This window comes from Hypanus sabinus, chromosome 1, assembly GCF_030144855.1.
Source record: "Hypanus sabinus isolate sHypSab1 chromosome 1, sHypSab1.hap1, whole genome shotgun sequence".
Classification (NCBI taxonomy): Eukaryota; Metazoa; Chordata; class Chondrichthyes; order Myliobatiformes; family Dasyatidae; genus Hypanus; species Hypanus sabinus.
The window spans coordinates 151,978,292-151,997,834 of record NC_082706.1 but is presented as its reverse complement, the minus strand read 5'-3'; the positions used below and the strand labels follow the sequence as shown (position 1 = coordinate 151,997,834).

Below are 19,543 nucleotides of genomic sequence, written 5' to 3'. Positions count from 1 at the left end.
CATTTTCTATGCTGCATTTGTTATTAACTACCACATTGTTCCTAGACTATTTGAATCCATAAAAAAGAAATTAAGTTCCACTTCTCCATTTAAGCATCCGCTATATCATTTGCATTCATATTTACCCTGACTATTCACCCAAATGTGGGAGAACTATGTCTCCCCCACAATATGCCCGACCCATTTAGCCAGAGCTGTCATTACACTCAATGATTCTCTAACAGCTTTTCCTCCTTCCACATCAGATTTCTGAGTGGTCCATGAACAGTATGGAAATGTTATCTCTTTGCTCTGTACTCCTGCCATAACACAACAAATTTCACATCACATTAGTGATAAATCTGATTCTGACTCCCACCCACCACCCCTCTCCCTTTTGTCATTGTGTCACAATTACATACAGAAAATGTTTTCGGGTTTTGGGTATTTCAGACAACGCAGTACACCACTCATCTGTTGTGTGGAAGACTAGCCCATATTGGTTTCAGTGGGAGTCCCAAAACCCTCAAAGCCTGAATGGAAGCAAGTCATCCTCACCCCAAGGGACTGCTTTGAAAAGATGACACTACCACGCAAGGTTTCATAAATTCCACACACATTTTTATTATGTGTCAAATATTTTATATCAGATGGACAGGTTTAAGACATCCCTAAAGCACATTGTAAAATAGCCTGAGTCACTTCAGAAAGGTATTTCAGCAAAAATATCTACACTGAATTGAATCAGATATCGGTGTTCTGGAGGAATTAACAAACTACTGGAGTTTGCGGAGTGACCGGCTGAGTCCCTGCGAGTTTTTGATAACTTCTGCAGTTATTTCAGCCACCTGCTGCTCTACACCCCGCCCTCGTGGACTGCCATGTACGTCACTTCCTGCATTTTAAATTGAGCCCGGCGGGCCCAGGGGCCGTTGATTGGTTGCTCGTGCAGCTGCTGCAACGTCACAGCCGTCCGCGACGATGGCCGAGCCTGGCGGCGACGCGAGACTCTGGAACGGCGTCAGCGGCGGCAGGGGCTCGGGCTCGAGCCGGCACGAGAAGAGCCTGGGGCTGCTCACCACGCGCTTCGTGTCGCTGCTGCAAGAGGCGAAGGACGGGGTGCTGGACCTCAAGCAGGTCAGGTCAGGTCAGGTCAGGTCCGGCCCGGCCCGGCCCGGCCCCTGGGCAGGGCGGGGGCGGGGCCTGGGCCAGAAGCTCGCCGCACCTGTGCCACTTGAGGGGTTAAATTCGTCAGTTGCTTCATACCTGCGCACGGGATGCTAACTGTAGGGCTCTTCAAAAGCGAGTCAGTCCTTTTAGTGTCACACGTTGTAGGTTCGAAATAAACGTGATAGTTACAGTGAGAGTCACGCCACTTCGTGAGAAGTAAACAGGGAAGGGTCAGCATTATTGAATTGCAAGCATACATAATATGGAAGATGGTGAAGAGTTGTAAGCCTTTGTTTTCCGGCTTCCAGAAATTGCGACCTCTTAAAACCAGATTCATTGAAGTACGTCATTATACCTTGTACATCTGTGTAGCAAAGTACTTAGTATTATAAAAGAAAACATTTGAAAAGTGTGTGATTAAACACACTGGATGACAGAGCTTAGATATTATGGGTGACCAAAAAGTTTGGGCACGAGTAGTGCTTTAATTGGGAGAATCTAGAATGGAATTCTAAGATTGCAGAATCTCCATAGCTGGTTACGGATTGAAGGTAGATAGGAGATGGAGTGTTTTATTTCCCCAACACTTTCACCTCTTCAATTCAGTTTGTTAATCTGTACACGTTGTAATGATGTCTGGAGTGAGTGGACCTGGCAAAACACAAACTTTTGCTGAACAAGTTTTGGAGTAAGTGCAGTTTGATAGAACTATTGATGACACAAAACATAACAAAATCAATATTTCATTTGTCCTGTCAAACTTGTGCTGTCATTTATTATGATCTTGGTTGATCTTCTACCTCAAACCCTTTGATTCATTTGGTTCCACTGTTGATCTCAGTTTTGAATGCAGTCAATAGTGTGCCCTTCCAGGAGAGATAATTGTTGATGTTGAGCAAACCAATAAAAACCCACTCTTCCTGCGGCTGCTGAATCTTACTCCTTCGGTGCAATTACACCACTGAACACATGTTCTGCTTTTCAAAATTATTCACTCTATCACATCATCTCCAGTTACTCCCAACACTTTTCCCAAGCCAGTATGGAATTTGCAAAATGGGCTCTTTCATTACCTCCCCTGTCCAGGGTTCCAAATGCTCCAGATGCTCCACTGTAACTATCAAGTTTATTATGAATCTACAATGTGTGACACTAAAAGGACTGACTCGCTTTTGAAGAGCATTGGTTTTGTGTATTTTCCAACACAAAGCAATCTGTTCCTTACTAAGAAATATAAGTCCCTTTCAGATGGTCACATTGTACACAGGCTATGTCAGCTAGAATTTCAGTTGTTCTTCCATTTCTTTATTCTCTTCAAATAAAGCTGCCGTGCCAGCTGGTTGCAATACCAAAACTGCACATTCTTCACATCTCCATTGATGCACTGCAATGGCAGAAGCATAGAATGTGCTTAGCGTTGACTTACCTGCGTTTGTGCTGTGTGGCTGAACCACACCAAACTCAACAGTGTTTTCAGATCATCCTGATCTTGGGGATCAAGATACAGAACGTATTATCTATATGGCCCTCTGCAATTGAATATTTGACTTCTTACTCAGAAACCACGTTTAGAGCAGATCGGAGACCTCATCGTTTCTTCTCTGACCTTCAACACAGCTGCAACTCAGGGCTGTATGCTAGAACCCCTTCTTTACACTCTTGGTGACCTACCAAATCTCCTCAACGTCCTAGTGAAGTAGAGCCACTGGTGTGCCTTCTTTGTGATGGCATCAGTACCTGACCAGGTACTCCAACAAGGTCCGATGCTTTGTGACAGTTCATCTTTTAAAAGATGTTGTGGCTCTGGTCTCTGAAACGGAGATCACAGGGTCACTGGGTACTGTGCAGATTTCCAATATTCTCTCTTTCAAAGCATGCATAAAATACATTGAGCTCGTCAAGGACTGAAGCATCACTAACAGTTATACAATTAGATTTTGCCTTCTCGAAAGTGAAAGCATGTAAGCCCTGCTGTACATCTGATTGTGTCTCAAGCTTCACTTTAAATTCCTTTTTCACTTTCACGATGACCTCCCATAGGCCATACTTGGACTTCTTGTAGGATTCTGGATCACCAGTCTCTATACTGCATTCTGGCCCTCAGCACACTGCAAATCTCCTGAGCATCTGGTTAGCAAGACTTGGTATATTCTACGCTAATAGAACTCTACTATTGAAAGGCTTAGATGGAGTGAATGTGGATGTTTCCTGTAGTGGGAGACTCCAAAGGGCACAGCCTCAGAATATAGGGGCATTGATTTAGAACAGATGAGGAAAAATTTCCTTAGCCAGAGGGTGGTGAATCTGTAGAATTCATTGCCACAGACTGTGCAGACTATGTCATTGGGTGTATTTAAGGCAAATGTTGATAGGTTCTTAATTAATCGGCATCAAAGGCTATGGGGGGAAGATAGGAGAATGGGGTTGAGAGGGATAATAAATCAGCCATTATGGAATAGCAGAGGAGACTTGATAGGCCAAATGGCCTAATTCTGCTCCTATGTCTTATGGTTCTTGAGAGCATTCACTCATAATTCAGGAATCAGCTGGTTTCCATCATGGACACAGCTCTCCCCACCAACAAGAGGCAAAGTCTCAGGTAGGTAAATCCATCATCAAACATACACACACCATCCAGGCCATGCCTTCCTTTCAATACTACCATCAAGGCAGAAGGCACAGAGACCTGAAGATCCATACTCAAAGATTCAACTGTAACTACTTCCCCACTGCCAATCAAGTTCTTGAACCAGTCTGAGGTTTTTCTCCATCTACAAAGCATGGGTTTAGGGTAAGGATTAGGAGTTTTGGTAGAAATACCGAGGAGGAACTTTTTCACCCAGAAGATGATTGGAATCTAGATCACATTGTCTGAGGGGCAGGTGGAGGAAGAGACTCAAAACCTTTAAGTATATTGAGGAGTATTTGAATTGCCAGAACAGAGAAGGCAGCTGACCAAGTAAGGGATTACTCGAGATGGTTAGTTGATGGCCAGCAGGAACATGGGTGACACATGACACTTGACATTCTGTAACAGAGTTATTTGATGAAAAAAGTCTTTCATTAGCATCAGCTGCCAAAAGGTCATCAGGACAGCCCTAGGATGTATTTTTGTTTGACTGCCTGAAGCCTATGTGCCATTCACAGACATTCTGTAGAATGGCTGCAGCAGCAACGCGTCCAGGAGATTAGGTGCTGTGGAATCCTGTAGGAGGCGAACACAAGACATGGACTAGGTTAAACATAATTCCACCCACTCATTTTTTTGCAGATCACAACCATTGTTTGCATTCTTTTCCAGATAGTTTATTCTCTTTTACTCTGGACAGTTCTGAGATACAACTCCTACATGATCACAGATCTTGCATTTTGTTCTCCCCTCTTCACCCATCCACTGCTCTCCCTTGCTTCTTTACTTGCATAAAGACTTTAGCATCACTAATCTTTGCCACGGGTGAAGTATTAACAACTTGAAGCATTAACTCTTAGCATGAAGGATGTTTTGATATAGTTCACACAGTTTACTGTTACTGATTTGAAAATAATATACATACTTTACATATGCTGCCTGATTGGCTAGCTATTTCCAGATTTTCTATTAATATTTTTATTATTTGACTAACCTACAATTCATACCAAATCATTTTGCAATTCAAGTAGGAATTTAGGTGTGTATGGATCTTAATTTTAAGTCTAATAAAGTCCAGTTCATAAGCCCAGTGCTTACCTTTTGCTTATCTTTGATATATTTATTTTCCACTTTGATTTATATTTGGGTTTCTAAAGTTTCAGTGTGTATTATGTTGTTTACTGATAAATATTTCCCTGTTGAATTTATTTTGATGCAAAGTGAACCACCAAGTATTTTTGATAACCATGTTTTTAATATTTATTTACAGGCTGCTGATATACTTGCAGTAAGGCAGAAAAGAAGAATCTATGACATCACCAATGTATTAGAAGGAATTGGCTTAATTGAGAAGAAATCAAAAAACAGCATCCAGTGGAAGTGGGTTAAAGTAACAAAATATATTCTATATTTTAAGTAATGTCATAGCGAGACATTGCATGGAAGCAAACCCTTCAATCTACCAAATCCACTCCAATCATCAACCATGCATCTACACGAATCCTACATTACAGCCATTTTTAAAATTATCCCCATGTTCCCTTTAACTGGCTTTTTTAGAGCAGCTTGTGAATACACTAGGAGACAGGCAATTCTGGACTGAGTGGAGTGTAATTAATAAGCTTAAGGTAAAGGTACCCTTAGGAGGCAGTGATCATAAAATGGATAGAATTCACCCTGTTGCTTGAGAGGAAGGAGCTAAAGTTGGATGTATTCATATTACAGTTGAGTAAAGGAAACTACTGAGGCATGAGAGAGGAGGTGGCCAAATTTAGTTGGAAGGCAACACTAACAGAGATGATGATACAGCAGCAATAGCTTAAATTTCTGGGAATAATTCAGAAGATGCAGGATTGATTTACCCAAAGAATAAGGTGGCTGTGACTAAGGAGGGAAGTCAAAGACAGCATAAAAGCAAAAGAGAGGGCATACGTTATAGCAATAGTTAGTAGGAAGCGAGAGGATTAGGACACTTTTAAAAACCAACAGAAGGCAACCTAAAAAGCAATAAGGAGAAAAAAGATAAAATATGAAAGTAAGCTAACCATTAATGTAAAAGAGGATATCAAAAGTTTTTTCTTCCTTCAGATAAATAGGGAGTCGAGAGGTAAAAGTGAACTACAGACCACTGGAAAATTATGCTGGGGAGGTAGTAATGGGGAACAGAAGAATGGTGGATCACTCAATAAGTATTTTGCATCAGTCTTCACTGTTGAAGATAGCAACAGCTCGCCAAAAATTCAAGTATCAGGATAGAAGTGAGAGTAGTCACTATTACTAAAGAGAAGGTCCTTGGGAAGCTAAAAGGGCTGAAAGTGGGCAAGTCTTCTGGACCAGATATACTGCACTCTTAAGTTTTGAATGAGGTATGTAAAGAAATTGTGGATGCATTAGTAATGATCTTTTCAAGAATCATAAGATTTTGGAAGACTGAAAAGTTGCAAATATGTCACTCTTTTAAGAAGGAGGCAAAAATAAAGGGAAATTATCAGCCAGTCAGACTGACTTCGGTGGTCAGTAATATGTTGGAGTGCATTATTAAGGTTGAGGTTCAGGGTATTTTGAGGCACATGATCAAACAGCCAGTGACTAGTGGTGTTTAGCAGGGGTCAGTATTGGGGCCACAATTTTTCACTTTATATGTACATTAGAATGGATAGCTTTATGGTCGAGTTTGTAAATGATACAAAGGTAGGTAGAGGGGCAAGTAGTGCTGAGGGATCAGAAAGTCCGCAGAAGTACTTGAACAGATTAGGAGAGTGGGCAACAAAATGGCAGAAGGAACATAGTGCAGGGAAATGTATGGCGTGCACTTCCAATAGAAGGAATAAATGCATAGACTAGTTTCTAAACCAAAGGCAAATTCAGAAATTGGAAGTGCAAAGGGACTTTGAAGTTCTAGTGCAGGTTAAGTCAGTGATAAGGAAGTCAAACCCAATTTTAGCACTCATTTCGAGGAGACTAGAATATAAAAGAATAATGGTGAAGTTTTATAAGGCATTGGTCAGACCATATTTGGAGTATTATGAGCAGTTTTGGACCCCTTACCTAAGAAAAGATGTGCTGGCATTGGAGACAGTTCACAGAAGGTTTATGAGAATGATTCTGGGTTGATAGGGCTAATATCTGAGGAGCATTTGATGGCTCTTGGCCTGTACTCTTTGGAGTTTAGAAGAATGAGGGAGGATCTCATTGAAACTTACTGGATATTTAAAGTCCAAGGTGGTGGAGATGTGGAAAGGATGTTTCTATTAGTGGGAGAGTCTCAGATTGAGAGGGAAAAATAACCAGGCATAATCAAATGGTGCAGCAAACAGGATGGGCCAAATGACCTAATACTGCTCCTATATGTTATGGTCTCCCAGATTCTACCACTCACTGACATACCAGGTGCAATTTCCAATGACCTATAAACCTATTAGCGTACGCAACTATAGGAGGAAACAGAAGCATTTAATCTCCACACAACCAATGCCCAAAACTAAGGTTGAAGCTGGATCTCTGATCCTGTGAGTCAGTAGCTTTACTAATTATGCCATTGAGTTACCCCTATAGTTTAGATTTGGATTCAGAGGGCATCGTTTGTAGTTTGTGCAGATCTTGAAAATGTGAACTGATAAAATTAAACCAATGTATGAATAATAAGACAAGTTAAGGCTTTAAAAGGGAAAGGAATGTAGTGGTAAAAAAGCAAGGATATTAGGTGGTTTATCAGCTTAGCAAGAATTTCAAGGACTTGGACAAATAAGAAATGATGCTGCTAGAATTACTGAGGTTTGCCTCTATTTTCTCTTCATTTTGGAGATCCAGCATCTGTAGTATTTTGCTTTTGATTACAAATTGGCTGTGATAGATTTGGCAATGTTACAGTTTATACAGTGGATAGCCAGTGGCAATATTTGAAGAGTGCATGAATGAATTACAATAATCACTGTTCCCTGTTTAGGCCTTTAACATTTGAAAGGTTTCAGTGAGATTCCCCCATCATCCTAAGTTACAATGAGCACAGACCCAGAGCCGTCAAACATTCCTCATATGAAAATCCTTTCATTCCCAGAATCAACCTTGTGAACCTCCTCTGAACCCTTTCCAATGCCAACACATCTTTTCTTGGATAAGGAGCCCAAAACTGTGCACAATACTCGAGGTAAGGCCTCACCAGTGCCTTATAAAGCCTCAGCATCACATCCCTGCTTTTATATTCTATACCTCTTGAAATGAATGTTAACGTTGCAGTTGCCTTCCTCACTGCCGACTCAACCTGCAAGTTAATCTTTAGGTTTGCACAAGGACTCTCAAGTCCCTTTGCATCTCAGATTTAAACAGAGTAACGTGTACATTATTTTCAACAGTAACAGAATATAGAGATATACAGCACACTACAGGCACTTCAGCCTACAATGTTGTGCCAACTATATAACCTACCTAGAATTTCCCTACCGCTTAGCCCTCTTTTTTCTAAGTTCCATGTACCTATCTAAGAATCTCTTAAAACACCGTTTTATCCGCCCACACCTCTTATCACTGGTAGTGCATTCAATGCACCCACCACTATGTGAAAAATTTCCCCCTGACGACCCCCTTGTACCTACTAACAAGCACCTTAAAACTATTCCCCCTCGTGTTAGCATTTCAGCACTGGGAAACAGGCTCTAACTATCCACATGATCAATGCCTCTCTTCATGTTATACATCTCAATCAGGTCACTTCTCATCCTCCGTTGCTCCAAAGAGAAAAGGCCAAGTTCACTTAACCTACTCTTATAAGGCACGCTGTCCAATCCAGGCAACATCCTTGTAAATCCCCTCTGCCATTTTTGTGTAGTATTCACACTCTTCCTGTAGTGAGGTGATCAAAACTGAATACAGTACTCCAAGTGGGGTCTAAGTAAGGTATTGTATAGCTTTAACATTACCTCACGGCTCTTGAAATCAACCCCATGGTTGATGAAGGCCACACACTAACAGCACTGTCAACTTGTGCAGCAGGTTTGAGTGTCATATGAACAGGGATCCCAAGATCTCTCTGATCCTCCACTCTGCCAAGAGTCTAGCCATTAATATTATATTCTGTCTTCAAATTTGACCTAGCAAAATGAACCAGTTCATGCTTATTTGAGTTGAACTCCATCTGCCACTTAAAGCAGAACATCTCACCTATCAATTCTGCCTTTAATCCTTCTTGTGGCACTTGCTGACTGGCTGCCATCTAGCTATTCTTTTATTTTTTTAAACCTGATTACAGTGTTAACTTTTAGTCAAATCTGACTGTCCCTTGGAGTAGAATCTACCAATCTAGGATGTTGATTCAGACATTTACATGTTCCACCTGAGCATATAAACATCAACCAAACTGTTCTGTGAATTTAGTTTGTTATTATGGAATGTAACTCGGAAGTTTTATTGAGTCAGAAAACCCTAAAATGTAACAAATATATATTTACTCCATTTCCTCCAGCTTGCCAATGCAAACTGGTTTCAAAACATGTATAATTGGTAACTTTGGAAACGTGTATACTGCTTATTTATTCAGATTAATGATCTTTCATTTGATTTATTGAACAATATTTATAAGTGAGCACAATTGTTATAAATTTTCTATTATGTGTTGCAGGATTAAATACACAAATATGTGTAATTAACATTTGTTTGTCTTTTAGATTGTCAATGATGACATTAATTTGAAAAGTTCATTTTCTAATACAAGTACAGTGAAATTATAAATTTTTGTGTTGAATGAAAGTACACCTTTCACAGATGTGATAAAATCAATGATCAGCTACAGTCCGGGTAAATATTTTATTTCTCTTTTAATAGGGGTGTTGGTCCTGGTTGCAATACTAAGGAAGTCATTGATCGATTGAGATACCTAAAGGCAGAAATTGAAGAACTGGAATCAAAGGAGAAAGAACTAGATCAACAGAAAATGTGGCTACAGCAGAGTATTGAGAACATAACTGACAGTACACAGAATAATAGATATCCTTTCTTTCTGAGATAAGTTCTAAATTAGTAATGATAGAGACTAATATTAGATCTTAAATTATGTATTATACAGATAATCTGAGATCTGAAACAGATTAGGAAACTAGTAGTATAGCAGGAAGATACTTCTACCTGTATCTTACTTAAAGATAGGATGGCACAGCGGGTAAAGCTGCTGTCTTAGTGACATAACGCAGGGTTATTCCTGACCTCCAGTGCTGCCTGTGTGGAGTTTGCATGTTCTTCCTGTAATCGCACATCTCAAAATCAAACTGGTTAGTAGGTTATTTAGTCACTGTAAATTGGCCTAATGTAGATTGGTGGTAGAATCTGGGGACAGTTGATGTTAATGTAGGGAGAATACTATGAGCACCACAGTGGCATAGTCGTTGGTACAACACTATTACAGTTTAGGTTGTTGGGAGTTCAATCCCTGGAGTCTCTGTACACCTTCCCCGTGGAGCGCTGGGTTTTCTCTGGGTGCTCTGGTTTCTTCCCACAGACCAAAGACATATCAGGTAGGTGAATTGGTCATTGTAAATTGTCCTGTGATTAGGTAAGGGTTAAACGGGGGTTGTCAGGTGTTGGATGGCATGACTCAAAAGGCCAGTAGGGCCTATTCCATGCTGTATCTCTAAATAAAAATAAGTAAAATAAAATAATAAAGTAGGATTAGTATAACTGGATGGAACAGATTTGGTAGGCCATAAGGACTATTTCCATGCTCTATGGCTCTATGACTGTGATTATCATTTATCTTTTTCCTTATCTGTTTTACATTGGCATATACAACTCATGAAGATGTCTGCAATTGCTTTCAAGGTTCGTTAATTTTCTGCTATCCTGAGAATCCCAATCTCTTCCCCATCCACCTGCTCCATTTCCTGCTGAGCATTGCTTGTATTTGGTCAGCATGTTCCCAAGCAGTGCCATGGTGGTAATAATCCAGGGACCACTTCCCATTTCCTCCATGCCTTTTTAGGAGATACGTATTCCCCTGAGCATCACCCCTGTACTGTTGGATTTTTATGTGAGCAGTGCTTTTGCAAAACCAATGTGAATATTAACAGAATGAATGGCTATCGTACTTTGCCATCTGTATTGGTAATTTTTATCCCTTCAGCTACAGTTTTTTACTATATTAGCAAGTGATCTTCAAGAGTTTTACCTTTGTGGGCTAAAAAGGTTTTAACTATGGGAACAAAAAATAGATTATTTCTCTAATTTGTCTAAATCTTGTCAATACTTGAAGTTTAAGGTTTTGGCAATAATTAAGCACTTAGAGATCTTTTCCAAACTCTTCAATCCCACAGAATTTAATTATGTTAGCAATGAAGTTCACTGGCAAATAGAACAAGTTCTGTGGCTTTTAGATCTTTATTTTCAAGATCTTCAGTTTAAAAAGTCTAATAGTACTAATACAATAATGTACAATGAAATACAGAAGTGCATTTAAAATGTAATTTCTGTGCATATTTAAGTAGTTTGAGGTAATGGAGGAATCGAAACATTCATTATTTTTATGTTTCCTTGAAACACAGGCAGAAGTTTTTTTTTGGATGGCACATAAGAATCTGAAGTAAAAAAAAAAGGAAAAGATATTGCAGAGAAATGCTTGAATCCTCCTGTAGTTCACAGGAGTGACTTTGCTTTTGGGAAATTTAAGAATTAATTAATTTAGAATTGATAGATGAAGTCTGTATTCCTTCCAATTTTATTTTATTCCTTTAAATATTTAAAAATTTCTGTTGACATTCACAAAGTTTTTGTTGTCTAAGTGGACGTTCTCAAACCTTTGTAGAGTAGTTTTAAATTACCATGTTTAATATAACTTTTTAATCTACAGTATTTATATAGGTATAGTAGAAGCTTGATTCAGACACTGAATTCATAAGAAACAAAGTACTAATCCGTTCATGGTTTCATAACAGGTGATACACTTCTTGCCATCCAGGCCCCTTCTGGTACACAACTAGAAGTTCCAACTCCTGAAGTGGTATGTTTCATCATAGTCAAGTGCTTCTCTTTTAATTGTAGGCATTTGCATTAAAGTTTTAAGGTGGTGTGGCAACAATATGTACTCTGGTTTTTACATTTTTATGTTATGAGGAGTATTTTAAGACACACTTCATAATAGGCAATGTGAAGTTAAATTTCCTGTTTGTTTATTCCTGATTTATTTGTCTCTTCATTATTACCAGGCTACTTTAATAAGTCACAATGTTTTCTTTAATATAACTCAAATTATAACATCTGCTTCCTTGTGAAATACTGTTACAGATTTAATTTGTATAAACCTGAATAACCTGTTTGTCTATGGGGCAGAAAATCATAAATTCAAATGTACTATTCTTCCAATGAGCTATTGATCTCTTGTTTTTGTAACTGATCAAGTGAATGTTAAGTTCCCACGAGATTATTTGAAGGAGTTTTCTTAGTCCAGCCTCATTAAACTCATTATCTTGCTGTTTGTCATATTACTGTTTGCATGATTTGCTGGCCTTCACACCATTCCTTTTGCATGCTGAGACATAACTCTTGCTCTAAGTTCTGCATTATGAGTTTGTGGGGACAGTTTTACTATTAAAGAGGGAACCACAGTTTGGCTCAGTTTATGAATAAGGAAGTGTATGTAGAAGCACATTAGGAACAAAATGAATATTGGTTTTTAAGTTTCATTTTGACATTGCATCAGCACAACTCCTGTATTGGTTGTAGTCAGACTCTGGAAATGAAGTCAAATGCTGATAAATATATTTTTAAATGTACATTGTTTCTTAAAGTGCTTCAAATTGAATTGACTTTATTTCTTATATCCTTCACATACATGAGTAAAAACCTTTACGTTACGTCTTTCTAAATGTGCAATGCACAATCATAGTAATTTATAAAACAGAATGGTCAATGTAATACAGAGTACACTTAAATCAGCATGAGTTCATCAGACTGGTGGAAGAAGCTGTCCCAGAGGCTGTTGGTCCTGGCTTTTATGCTGCAGTACCACTTCCTGGACGGTAGCAGCTGGAATAGATTGTGGTTAGGATGGCTTGGGTCCTCAATGATCCTACGGGCCCTTTTTACACACCTGTCCTTGTAAATATCCTGAATTAATGGAAGTTCATAACTACAGGTGTGTTGGGCTGTCCGCTCCACTCTCTGCAGGAATCCTGCGATTAAGGGAGGTACAATTCCCATACCAGGCAGTGATGCAGCCAGTCAGGATGCTCTCAGTTGTGCCCGTGTAGGAAGTTCTTAGGATTCGGGGGTCCATACCAAACTTCCTCAACCGCCTGAGGTGGAAGAGGCACTGTTGTGCCTTTTTCACCACATAGCTGGTGTGTACAGGATGTGAGGTCCTCAGTGATGTGGATGCTGAGTAATAGATGGTGAAGCATGAAACTTCATAAAGATAGATTATTAGCATGGAGAAAGTATTTTGTGTTTATATGTTGGGCATTATCATTTAAAGTTGGTGCGTGGCCTAGTGCGCAAGGCATCAGACTAGTAACCTGAAGGTCACTGGTTCAAGCCTCAGCTTAGGCAGCGAGTTTGTGTCCTTGAGTAAGGCACTTAACAACACATTGCTCTGCGATGTCACCGGTACCAAGCTGCATGGGTCCTAGTGCCCTTCCCTTGGACAACATCGGTGGCGTGGAGAGGGGAAGGCCTGCAGCTTGGGCAACTGTCGGTCTCCCATACAACCCTGCCTAGGCTTGCTCCTTGGAAACTCCGGGTGCAGATCCATGGTCTCTCAAGACCGACGGATGCCACCATCATTTAAGGTCCAACCTTAAAAAGAAATTAATGTCAATATCAAAGTTAAATGATACCCGAATTTGTTTGATATAGATTTTTTTTAATAGATGCAACAGAGTCCTTTATCATTTGCTTCAAAAATGCCTTTTGGTATCTTTGAGTCCTTCAACTAACAGTCTGTTTATAGGAGAGCAGTGCAAATATTTTTTAATACTGTTCTGCTTCTGCAGATTAGATTAATGCATGACCCATTTTCACTGGATATGTGATAAATATATCATCTAAGATTATTAGAGTGATGGGCTTATTCAAAGATGATGTAAGCATCAAACTTGCTTTGGTGTCTTCAGATGCACAAAAGATTTAACCAGCACTTCTTTTTTGTGCTTGGTGTATAAAATTGAAAAAGGTATGTATTTTTAAATTTAATTTAAAAATTTATGTTCTTTTCCTAATAAAAGGGACCAAACGGAGAAAAGAAGTACCAGATTAATTTGAAGAGTCAATCGGGACCCATTCATGTTGTTCTCATTAATAAAGAGTCTAAGTGCTCGAAGCCTGTTGTGTTTCCAGTTCCTCCACCAGATGATCTAATGCAGCAACAGCAAGGTCCTGGAATGCCCTCAACCTCACAAAAATTCCCTTGGACCCCACTTCCAAACCAAGTTGCCTCATTAAAGGAATCAAACGTTGCTCAGGTTCCATTATCTCGGCCTTCTTCTGGTAAGTGGTAGATTGTTAGTGCCATGTTTTAGTTGTATGTACAAAAATAAAAACCTTCAAAAATAAAAATTTTCATTTGGATATGTCTTGTGTATTTCAGTATAAAACTGAATTAGTTGCCTCATTGTGTTAAGGAAAAATTATGTATTTTTTCTGTTTGTTGATTTAAATGTTATAACTTTTAAAATCAGATTGTGGCATCCAGTTACCTAGTATTGCACCGGAAGCCCCATACTTGAACCTGCCAGGTACACCAGAGGTTTACAGAGGGATGACAACTGAATCACTACAGAATATTCGGGAGCAAAATGGATTGCAGTCACTTCTTCCAATAGATGTTCTCAAATATCCTTCAACATCATGTGAGCAAATAAAGATAGAGTCAAATGGTAAGAAAAACACATAAGGTGTTGTGGCATTCACAGTATGAGATATGTGAAGCACAAATCGTGCCTATAACTTACTGCTGTTTGATTGTTTCTGCTTTTATTTTTCACTGTCAGGAATGTCTCAACATCATCTTTGCTCCACTTCAGAGGTTTAGCAAAAGTTGTAACCAGTTCATGTTCTTAGACTGCAAAAAACATAAGAACTTCATGCATTAATCTAAACAGAATAGGAACAAATGTACTTTCCTCCACAATGAAAGAATTACCACTGATGGTAATTATTTAATGCCTTTATAGAGATTGCTGGCTGAGGATGTGTCAGCTGGCACAGAATCTTCTGCTGTTCACTGGCTCTGACTAGAAGTAACTGCAAAATATTGATGAATAGGCAGCACCTGTGAAATACCCAGTAGGAGTTGCAATCCTCAAGATTGTTCAGTAAATATACTAGAAAAATTGTATTGATTATTAGTATTAAATTGGCTTTTTATGACAGTGCTGCTCCCAATGCTAGTCAGGCTTGATGGCGATAGCTGGGTGCTATTGTCAAAGTTAACATTAGCTTCCATAGTGCAAACTGTACAAATTGCAAATTAGATTTTTCTAATTTGTTACCTGTAGGTAAGTGTGAAGGTCTGTGATATTGCAGATAAGTGCATTTAAATTCAGGACAATATCTTTTTTTTAATCAGAACCAGAATCAGATTTACTATTACTGACGTATGTCTTGAAATTTGTTAACCTTGCGGCAGCAGTAAAATGCAATCCATGATAAATATAGTGAAAAAGAATTAAAGTATGTTTATGTCAAGTAATTAAAATATGTAGAGCAAAAACAGTAATGAAAAAAGTAGTGAGGTAGTGTTTATGGGTTCAACGTCCATTTAGAAATTGGATTTCAGGGGGCTGTTCCTGATTCACTGTGTGTGTGCCTTCAGGCTTCTGTACCTCCTTCCTGATTGTAAGAATGAGAAGAAGGCATGTAATGGGTGGTTGAGGTCCTTAGTGATGGACGCCTCCTTTCTGAGGCACCACTCCGTGAAGATGTATCGCATACTACAGAGGCTAGTACCAATGATGACTAATTTTACAACTCTTGGTAGCCTTTTTCTTTCAAAGTATTGAAATGTGTGCAACTCATGGCATCCAAGTGAAAGTTTTTTTTCAATTTTATTCTATTTTCTGCCTCTTAGTTTTTAAATTTGTCAAGTGCCAAATTACTTTAAGAGATTTAGAGTATGAATGTAAGAGATTACTTTGGCCTATCTTGCCAGCTTCATTGTCAACTTCAGCTGACTGTTGTGATAGAGAATCATTCTTGACAAAACTTGTCCTAACCCTGAGAGCTAAGTGTTGAGGGAAAGAATCCTTTGGTGTAAAAATACAATGTGGTGAGAGTTCTTTGCCATTGGAAACTTACAGTTACTCTGCTGTTATACTTCGTTTTTCACAATACCTGAAAAGCTATATTTTTATTTTAGCTACTCTTGATGGAGATATAATGGATGAATTTATATCATCAGATGGTAAGTTTATTTTATTGATTACTGCCATGAAACTTGGCTTTCCTGTTTTAAAGGTCATCATAAACTTTAGCAAATAATATTCTCCCAATTCAATTTTTGATTACTCAGCAAGATAATACACCAAAAAGAACTGTAATTTTTAATAGTAACAGTTAAATGAACTCCACCCTGTTGTTAGTAAGATGTAATTTTTTAATCAGTGTACTTGGCAAGGGGAAGTCAGAATGAGACTCATTGAACAAAAGCATGAGAACACAAATCATGGGACAACTTCAAGTTGTTACATTCAAGGAAACCATGAGGATTTATCAGATGTATACAATTATTCTGTTCCCTTTCAAATCCAAACTTACGGTGAAGACCTCATTTGTTCAACCTCTACATACCAAAATAGTCCAGATCATGATATACAAACAATTCTCAAATACAGGGAAAGAACTGGGGAATGTGACTAACTAGTTTGGTATTCAGAAGAGCTGGAGCTGACTGACTTGCCTTGTGAGAAAAGGTTGTACCAGTTATGCCGCCATACATTTGAAATGTATAACATTCTGAGGGGTCTTGATGCAATGCGAAGATAATGGTTTTTCTTGTGGGAGAATCTAGAACCAGTGATCACTTTTCAGAAAATAAGAGCTTAATCATTTAAACCATAGATTAAATGGGATTTTTTTTTTCAAAGGCTCTTTCTGAAAGGGTAGTGGGAGCAGAATCTTTGGAAGAATTTTTAAGGGAATGGTAGATTGGTTCTTAGTAAAAGGAATGAAAAGTAGGGACGCAAGAATGTGTAAGTAGATCAGGTGTAATCTTATTTAATAGTGAAACAGGCTCATGGACAAGGCTCATGGACTTGTATGAGTGGATCACTGTGACCTTCACCCTTAGGAAATGCTATACGTTTTTAGTAGCCATCACTGTTAGGGATAGATCCTCAGGGACATGGATTATCCTCCTACTTAAGTGGCTGCAAACAACAATGCTGAGCAGAGATAGCATTGGAGTCACAGTATAATCCATACTCTAATCAACCTTCAATAATTTTTTTCACTATTTAGTATTTACAACCTGCATTCCTTTCAAAGGGAGAGTAGTAGCATCTAAGCAAATTAAGCCAGGTGAGTGTAATGGAATTTGGGAATTATGAGGTCCAGTTCAAATACATCAGAAATGCCCAATCTGTGTATATCCATGAGACTCAAAAATTAATATTGGCCATGCAGGCAAATAACTTTTAGGATTCTGCAACAGAAATGCCCCAGATTGAAAGAAATAAAGCAAAAAAAATCTTAATATTTTGGAGTTATTTACAACAGGTGACTAACGTTTGGAATTGACTTTTAAACATTGGTTTTCCCCCAATAATGAGCTCTGTTTTTCTGACAGTGTTTCCTCTCCTTCGACTTTCTCCTCCACCAGCTGATGAATACAGTTTCAACCTGGATGAAAATGAAGGTGTCTGTGATCTTTTTGATGTGCAGATTTTGAATTGTCGATTTTAACCAACGTCACACACAGTCTAAGATGTCAAATCTACCTCTAGACCACCAGTCATCCTTCAGAAACTACATTATCCAACTTGTGAAGTTCTGTATAGCATTTTCAAGACAAAAAGTTTAAGGTTCCGGAAATTGTGTCCTTTTATATGTTTAAGTCTTACGTGGACATTTTTATACAGTGGTTCAGTTTGTCTTATAACACTGCCAGGTGGCGCACAATAGAATCTCTTACAATTGAATGTAATACTGCCAAGGAATAGTGTCCTTTATGTTATTACAAAAGTATTTGCTTCACGAATGACTTTTCTACTACCCTTTTAAATAGGGTGGCAGAAAGAAGTGATTTTTTTTCATACACTGCACACTTTAAGTGCCTTTTGATTCTTGCACTTTAGGAGCAATTTTTGTTTTGTAATAATGGACAGGGAAACCTGCGTTATCTTAGAATTGAAATAGGTAGTCTCCTAATATGCTGTTAGTTGACCACAAGCTGTGTTTTCTCTTCAAGACCTTAGACCAATTTCACTATACTTTTATTAATCCAGCGCATTTTTAGATCAGAGGAGGAGTATGTTTTAGGGCAAGATATTTGAAAACTGAATGTGCCCACGAGATCTAACACTAACCATCTGGAATGTTTTTCATTCCCACAACTTACACTAAACTCTACTGGTGAGTAGGATTCATGTCAATATGATTAATCAGTGATTGGATTATAACAAATATGGAATAAATAGATTTGTGTTTTAGTAGCTTATTGCTAATTATGCACATAACTTCAAATTTGGCCTATCTCCTCCAGTTTTCGGTTGGATTTGTGAAATAACTTTGATAACTAGTTGATCTAAAGTGATTGTTTGGGCTTAACTACATCTTGCAAAATGTTTACATTTGCATTTTGTACATGGATAAAGTTGTCCATTGCAGTGCCTATAACATAGAATTACAAGCAGGGAAGTTCTTTGTATTACTCAGTATTTTATTGACCAAAGTTGTGTTCTTTTTTCAAATAAAAGATAAAACTTTCATTCTCTGCTTTTGGAATCGTAGTCCATTTTTAGAAAGAATCACAGTGGTGCACAGGATTACCATTGTCACTGGTATCACACAGTGGACAAGAAGTTTAGTATTTCAGTTCTATGTTATGGTCCAGATAAGTTAAAATCATTTGTCATAGCTGATATATTTACAGTGTTATAACTTTCATTTTGCTTCTAATGTCCAATAATAATGCACATAAGTTCCTTTTAAAATGATGGATAGTTCATCTGTCTCATTCTCTGTCAAATCAAAATAGCTCTCAAATATAGTCCAGTGATATTCTGCTTGCAGTTTTCTATATTAGTCATAGTACACTACAGCACAGAATTGGGCCCATTTATCTAGTCTGTGTTAATCATTTAGTCTGCCTAGTCCCATAGCCCTGTATACCACTCCCATCCATGTACCTAGTTGAGTTTCTCTTAAAACGTTGAACTCGAAGCCAAATCCAACACTTCTGTTGGCAGCTTTTTCCACACTCTCGCTACCCTCTGAGTAAAGAAGTTCCCCTTTAACTTTTCACCCTTAAACCATGACCTCTAGTGCTAGTCTCAGGCAACCTCAGTGGAAAAAGTCTGCATACATTTACCCTATCTGTACTCCTCATAATTGTGTATAGCTTTATCAAATCTCCCCTTACTCTTCTAAACTCCCTGGAACAAAGTCCTAACCTATTCAATCTCTTCCTTTAATTCAGATTCTCGTGTCCTGGCAACATCCTTGTAAATTTTCTGTGCATTCTCAATTTTGTTGATACATTTCCTTTAGGTAGGTGAGCAGAAATGGACACAATACTCCAAATTATGCCTCACCTTGTATAACTTCAGCATAACATTCCAACTCCTCAGT

At 38.5% G+C, this 19,543-nt stretch overlaps 1 protein-coding gene across 2 annotated transcripts; it reads left to right on the top strand.

Annotated features, from left to right (window-relative positions):
- Positions 1-918: 918 nt before the first annotated feature.
- On the top strand, positions 919-18,681 carry LOC132399177 (transcription factor E2F5-like). Of its 2 annotated transcripts, none has more exons than XM_059979280.1 (9): positions 919-1,116; positions 5,049-5,158; positions 9,596-9,759; positions 10,544-10,585; positions 11,695-11,759; positions 13,981-14,242; positions 14,434-14,631; positions 16,113-16,157; positions 17,574-18,681. In XM_059979280.1, the coding sequence occupies exons 1-9, from the start codon at positions 961-963 to the stop codon at positions 17,654-17,656; spliced, it is 1,125 nt and encodes a 374-aa protein (XP_059835263.1). In that variant the 5' UTR covers positions 919-960; the 3' UTR covers positions 17,657-18,681. The 2 variants fall into 2 exon arrangements, with proteins under 2 accessions (XP_059835263.1, XP_059835255.1); XM_059979272.1 differs by having other exon boundaries at positions 920-1,116; positions 17,541-18,681.
- The last annotated feature ends 862 nt before the right edge of the window (positions 18,682-19,543 follow it).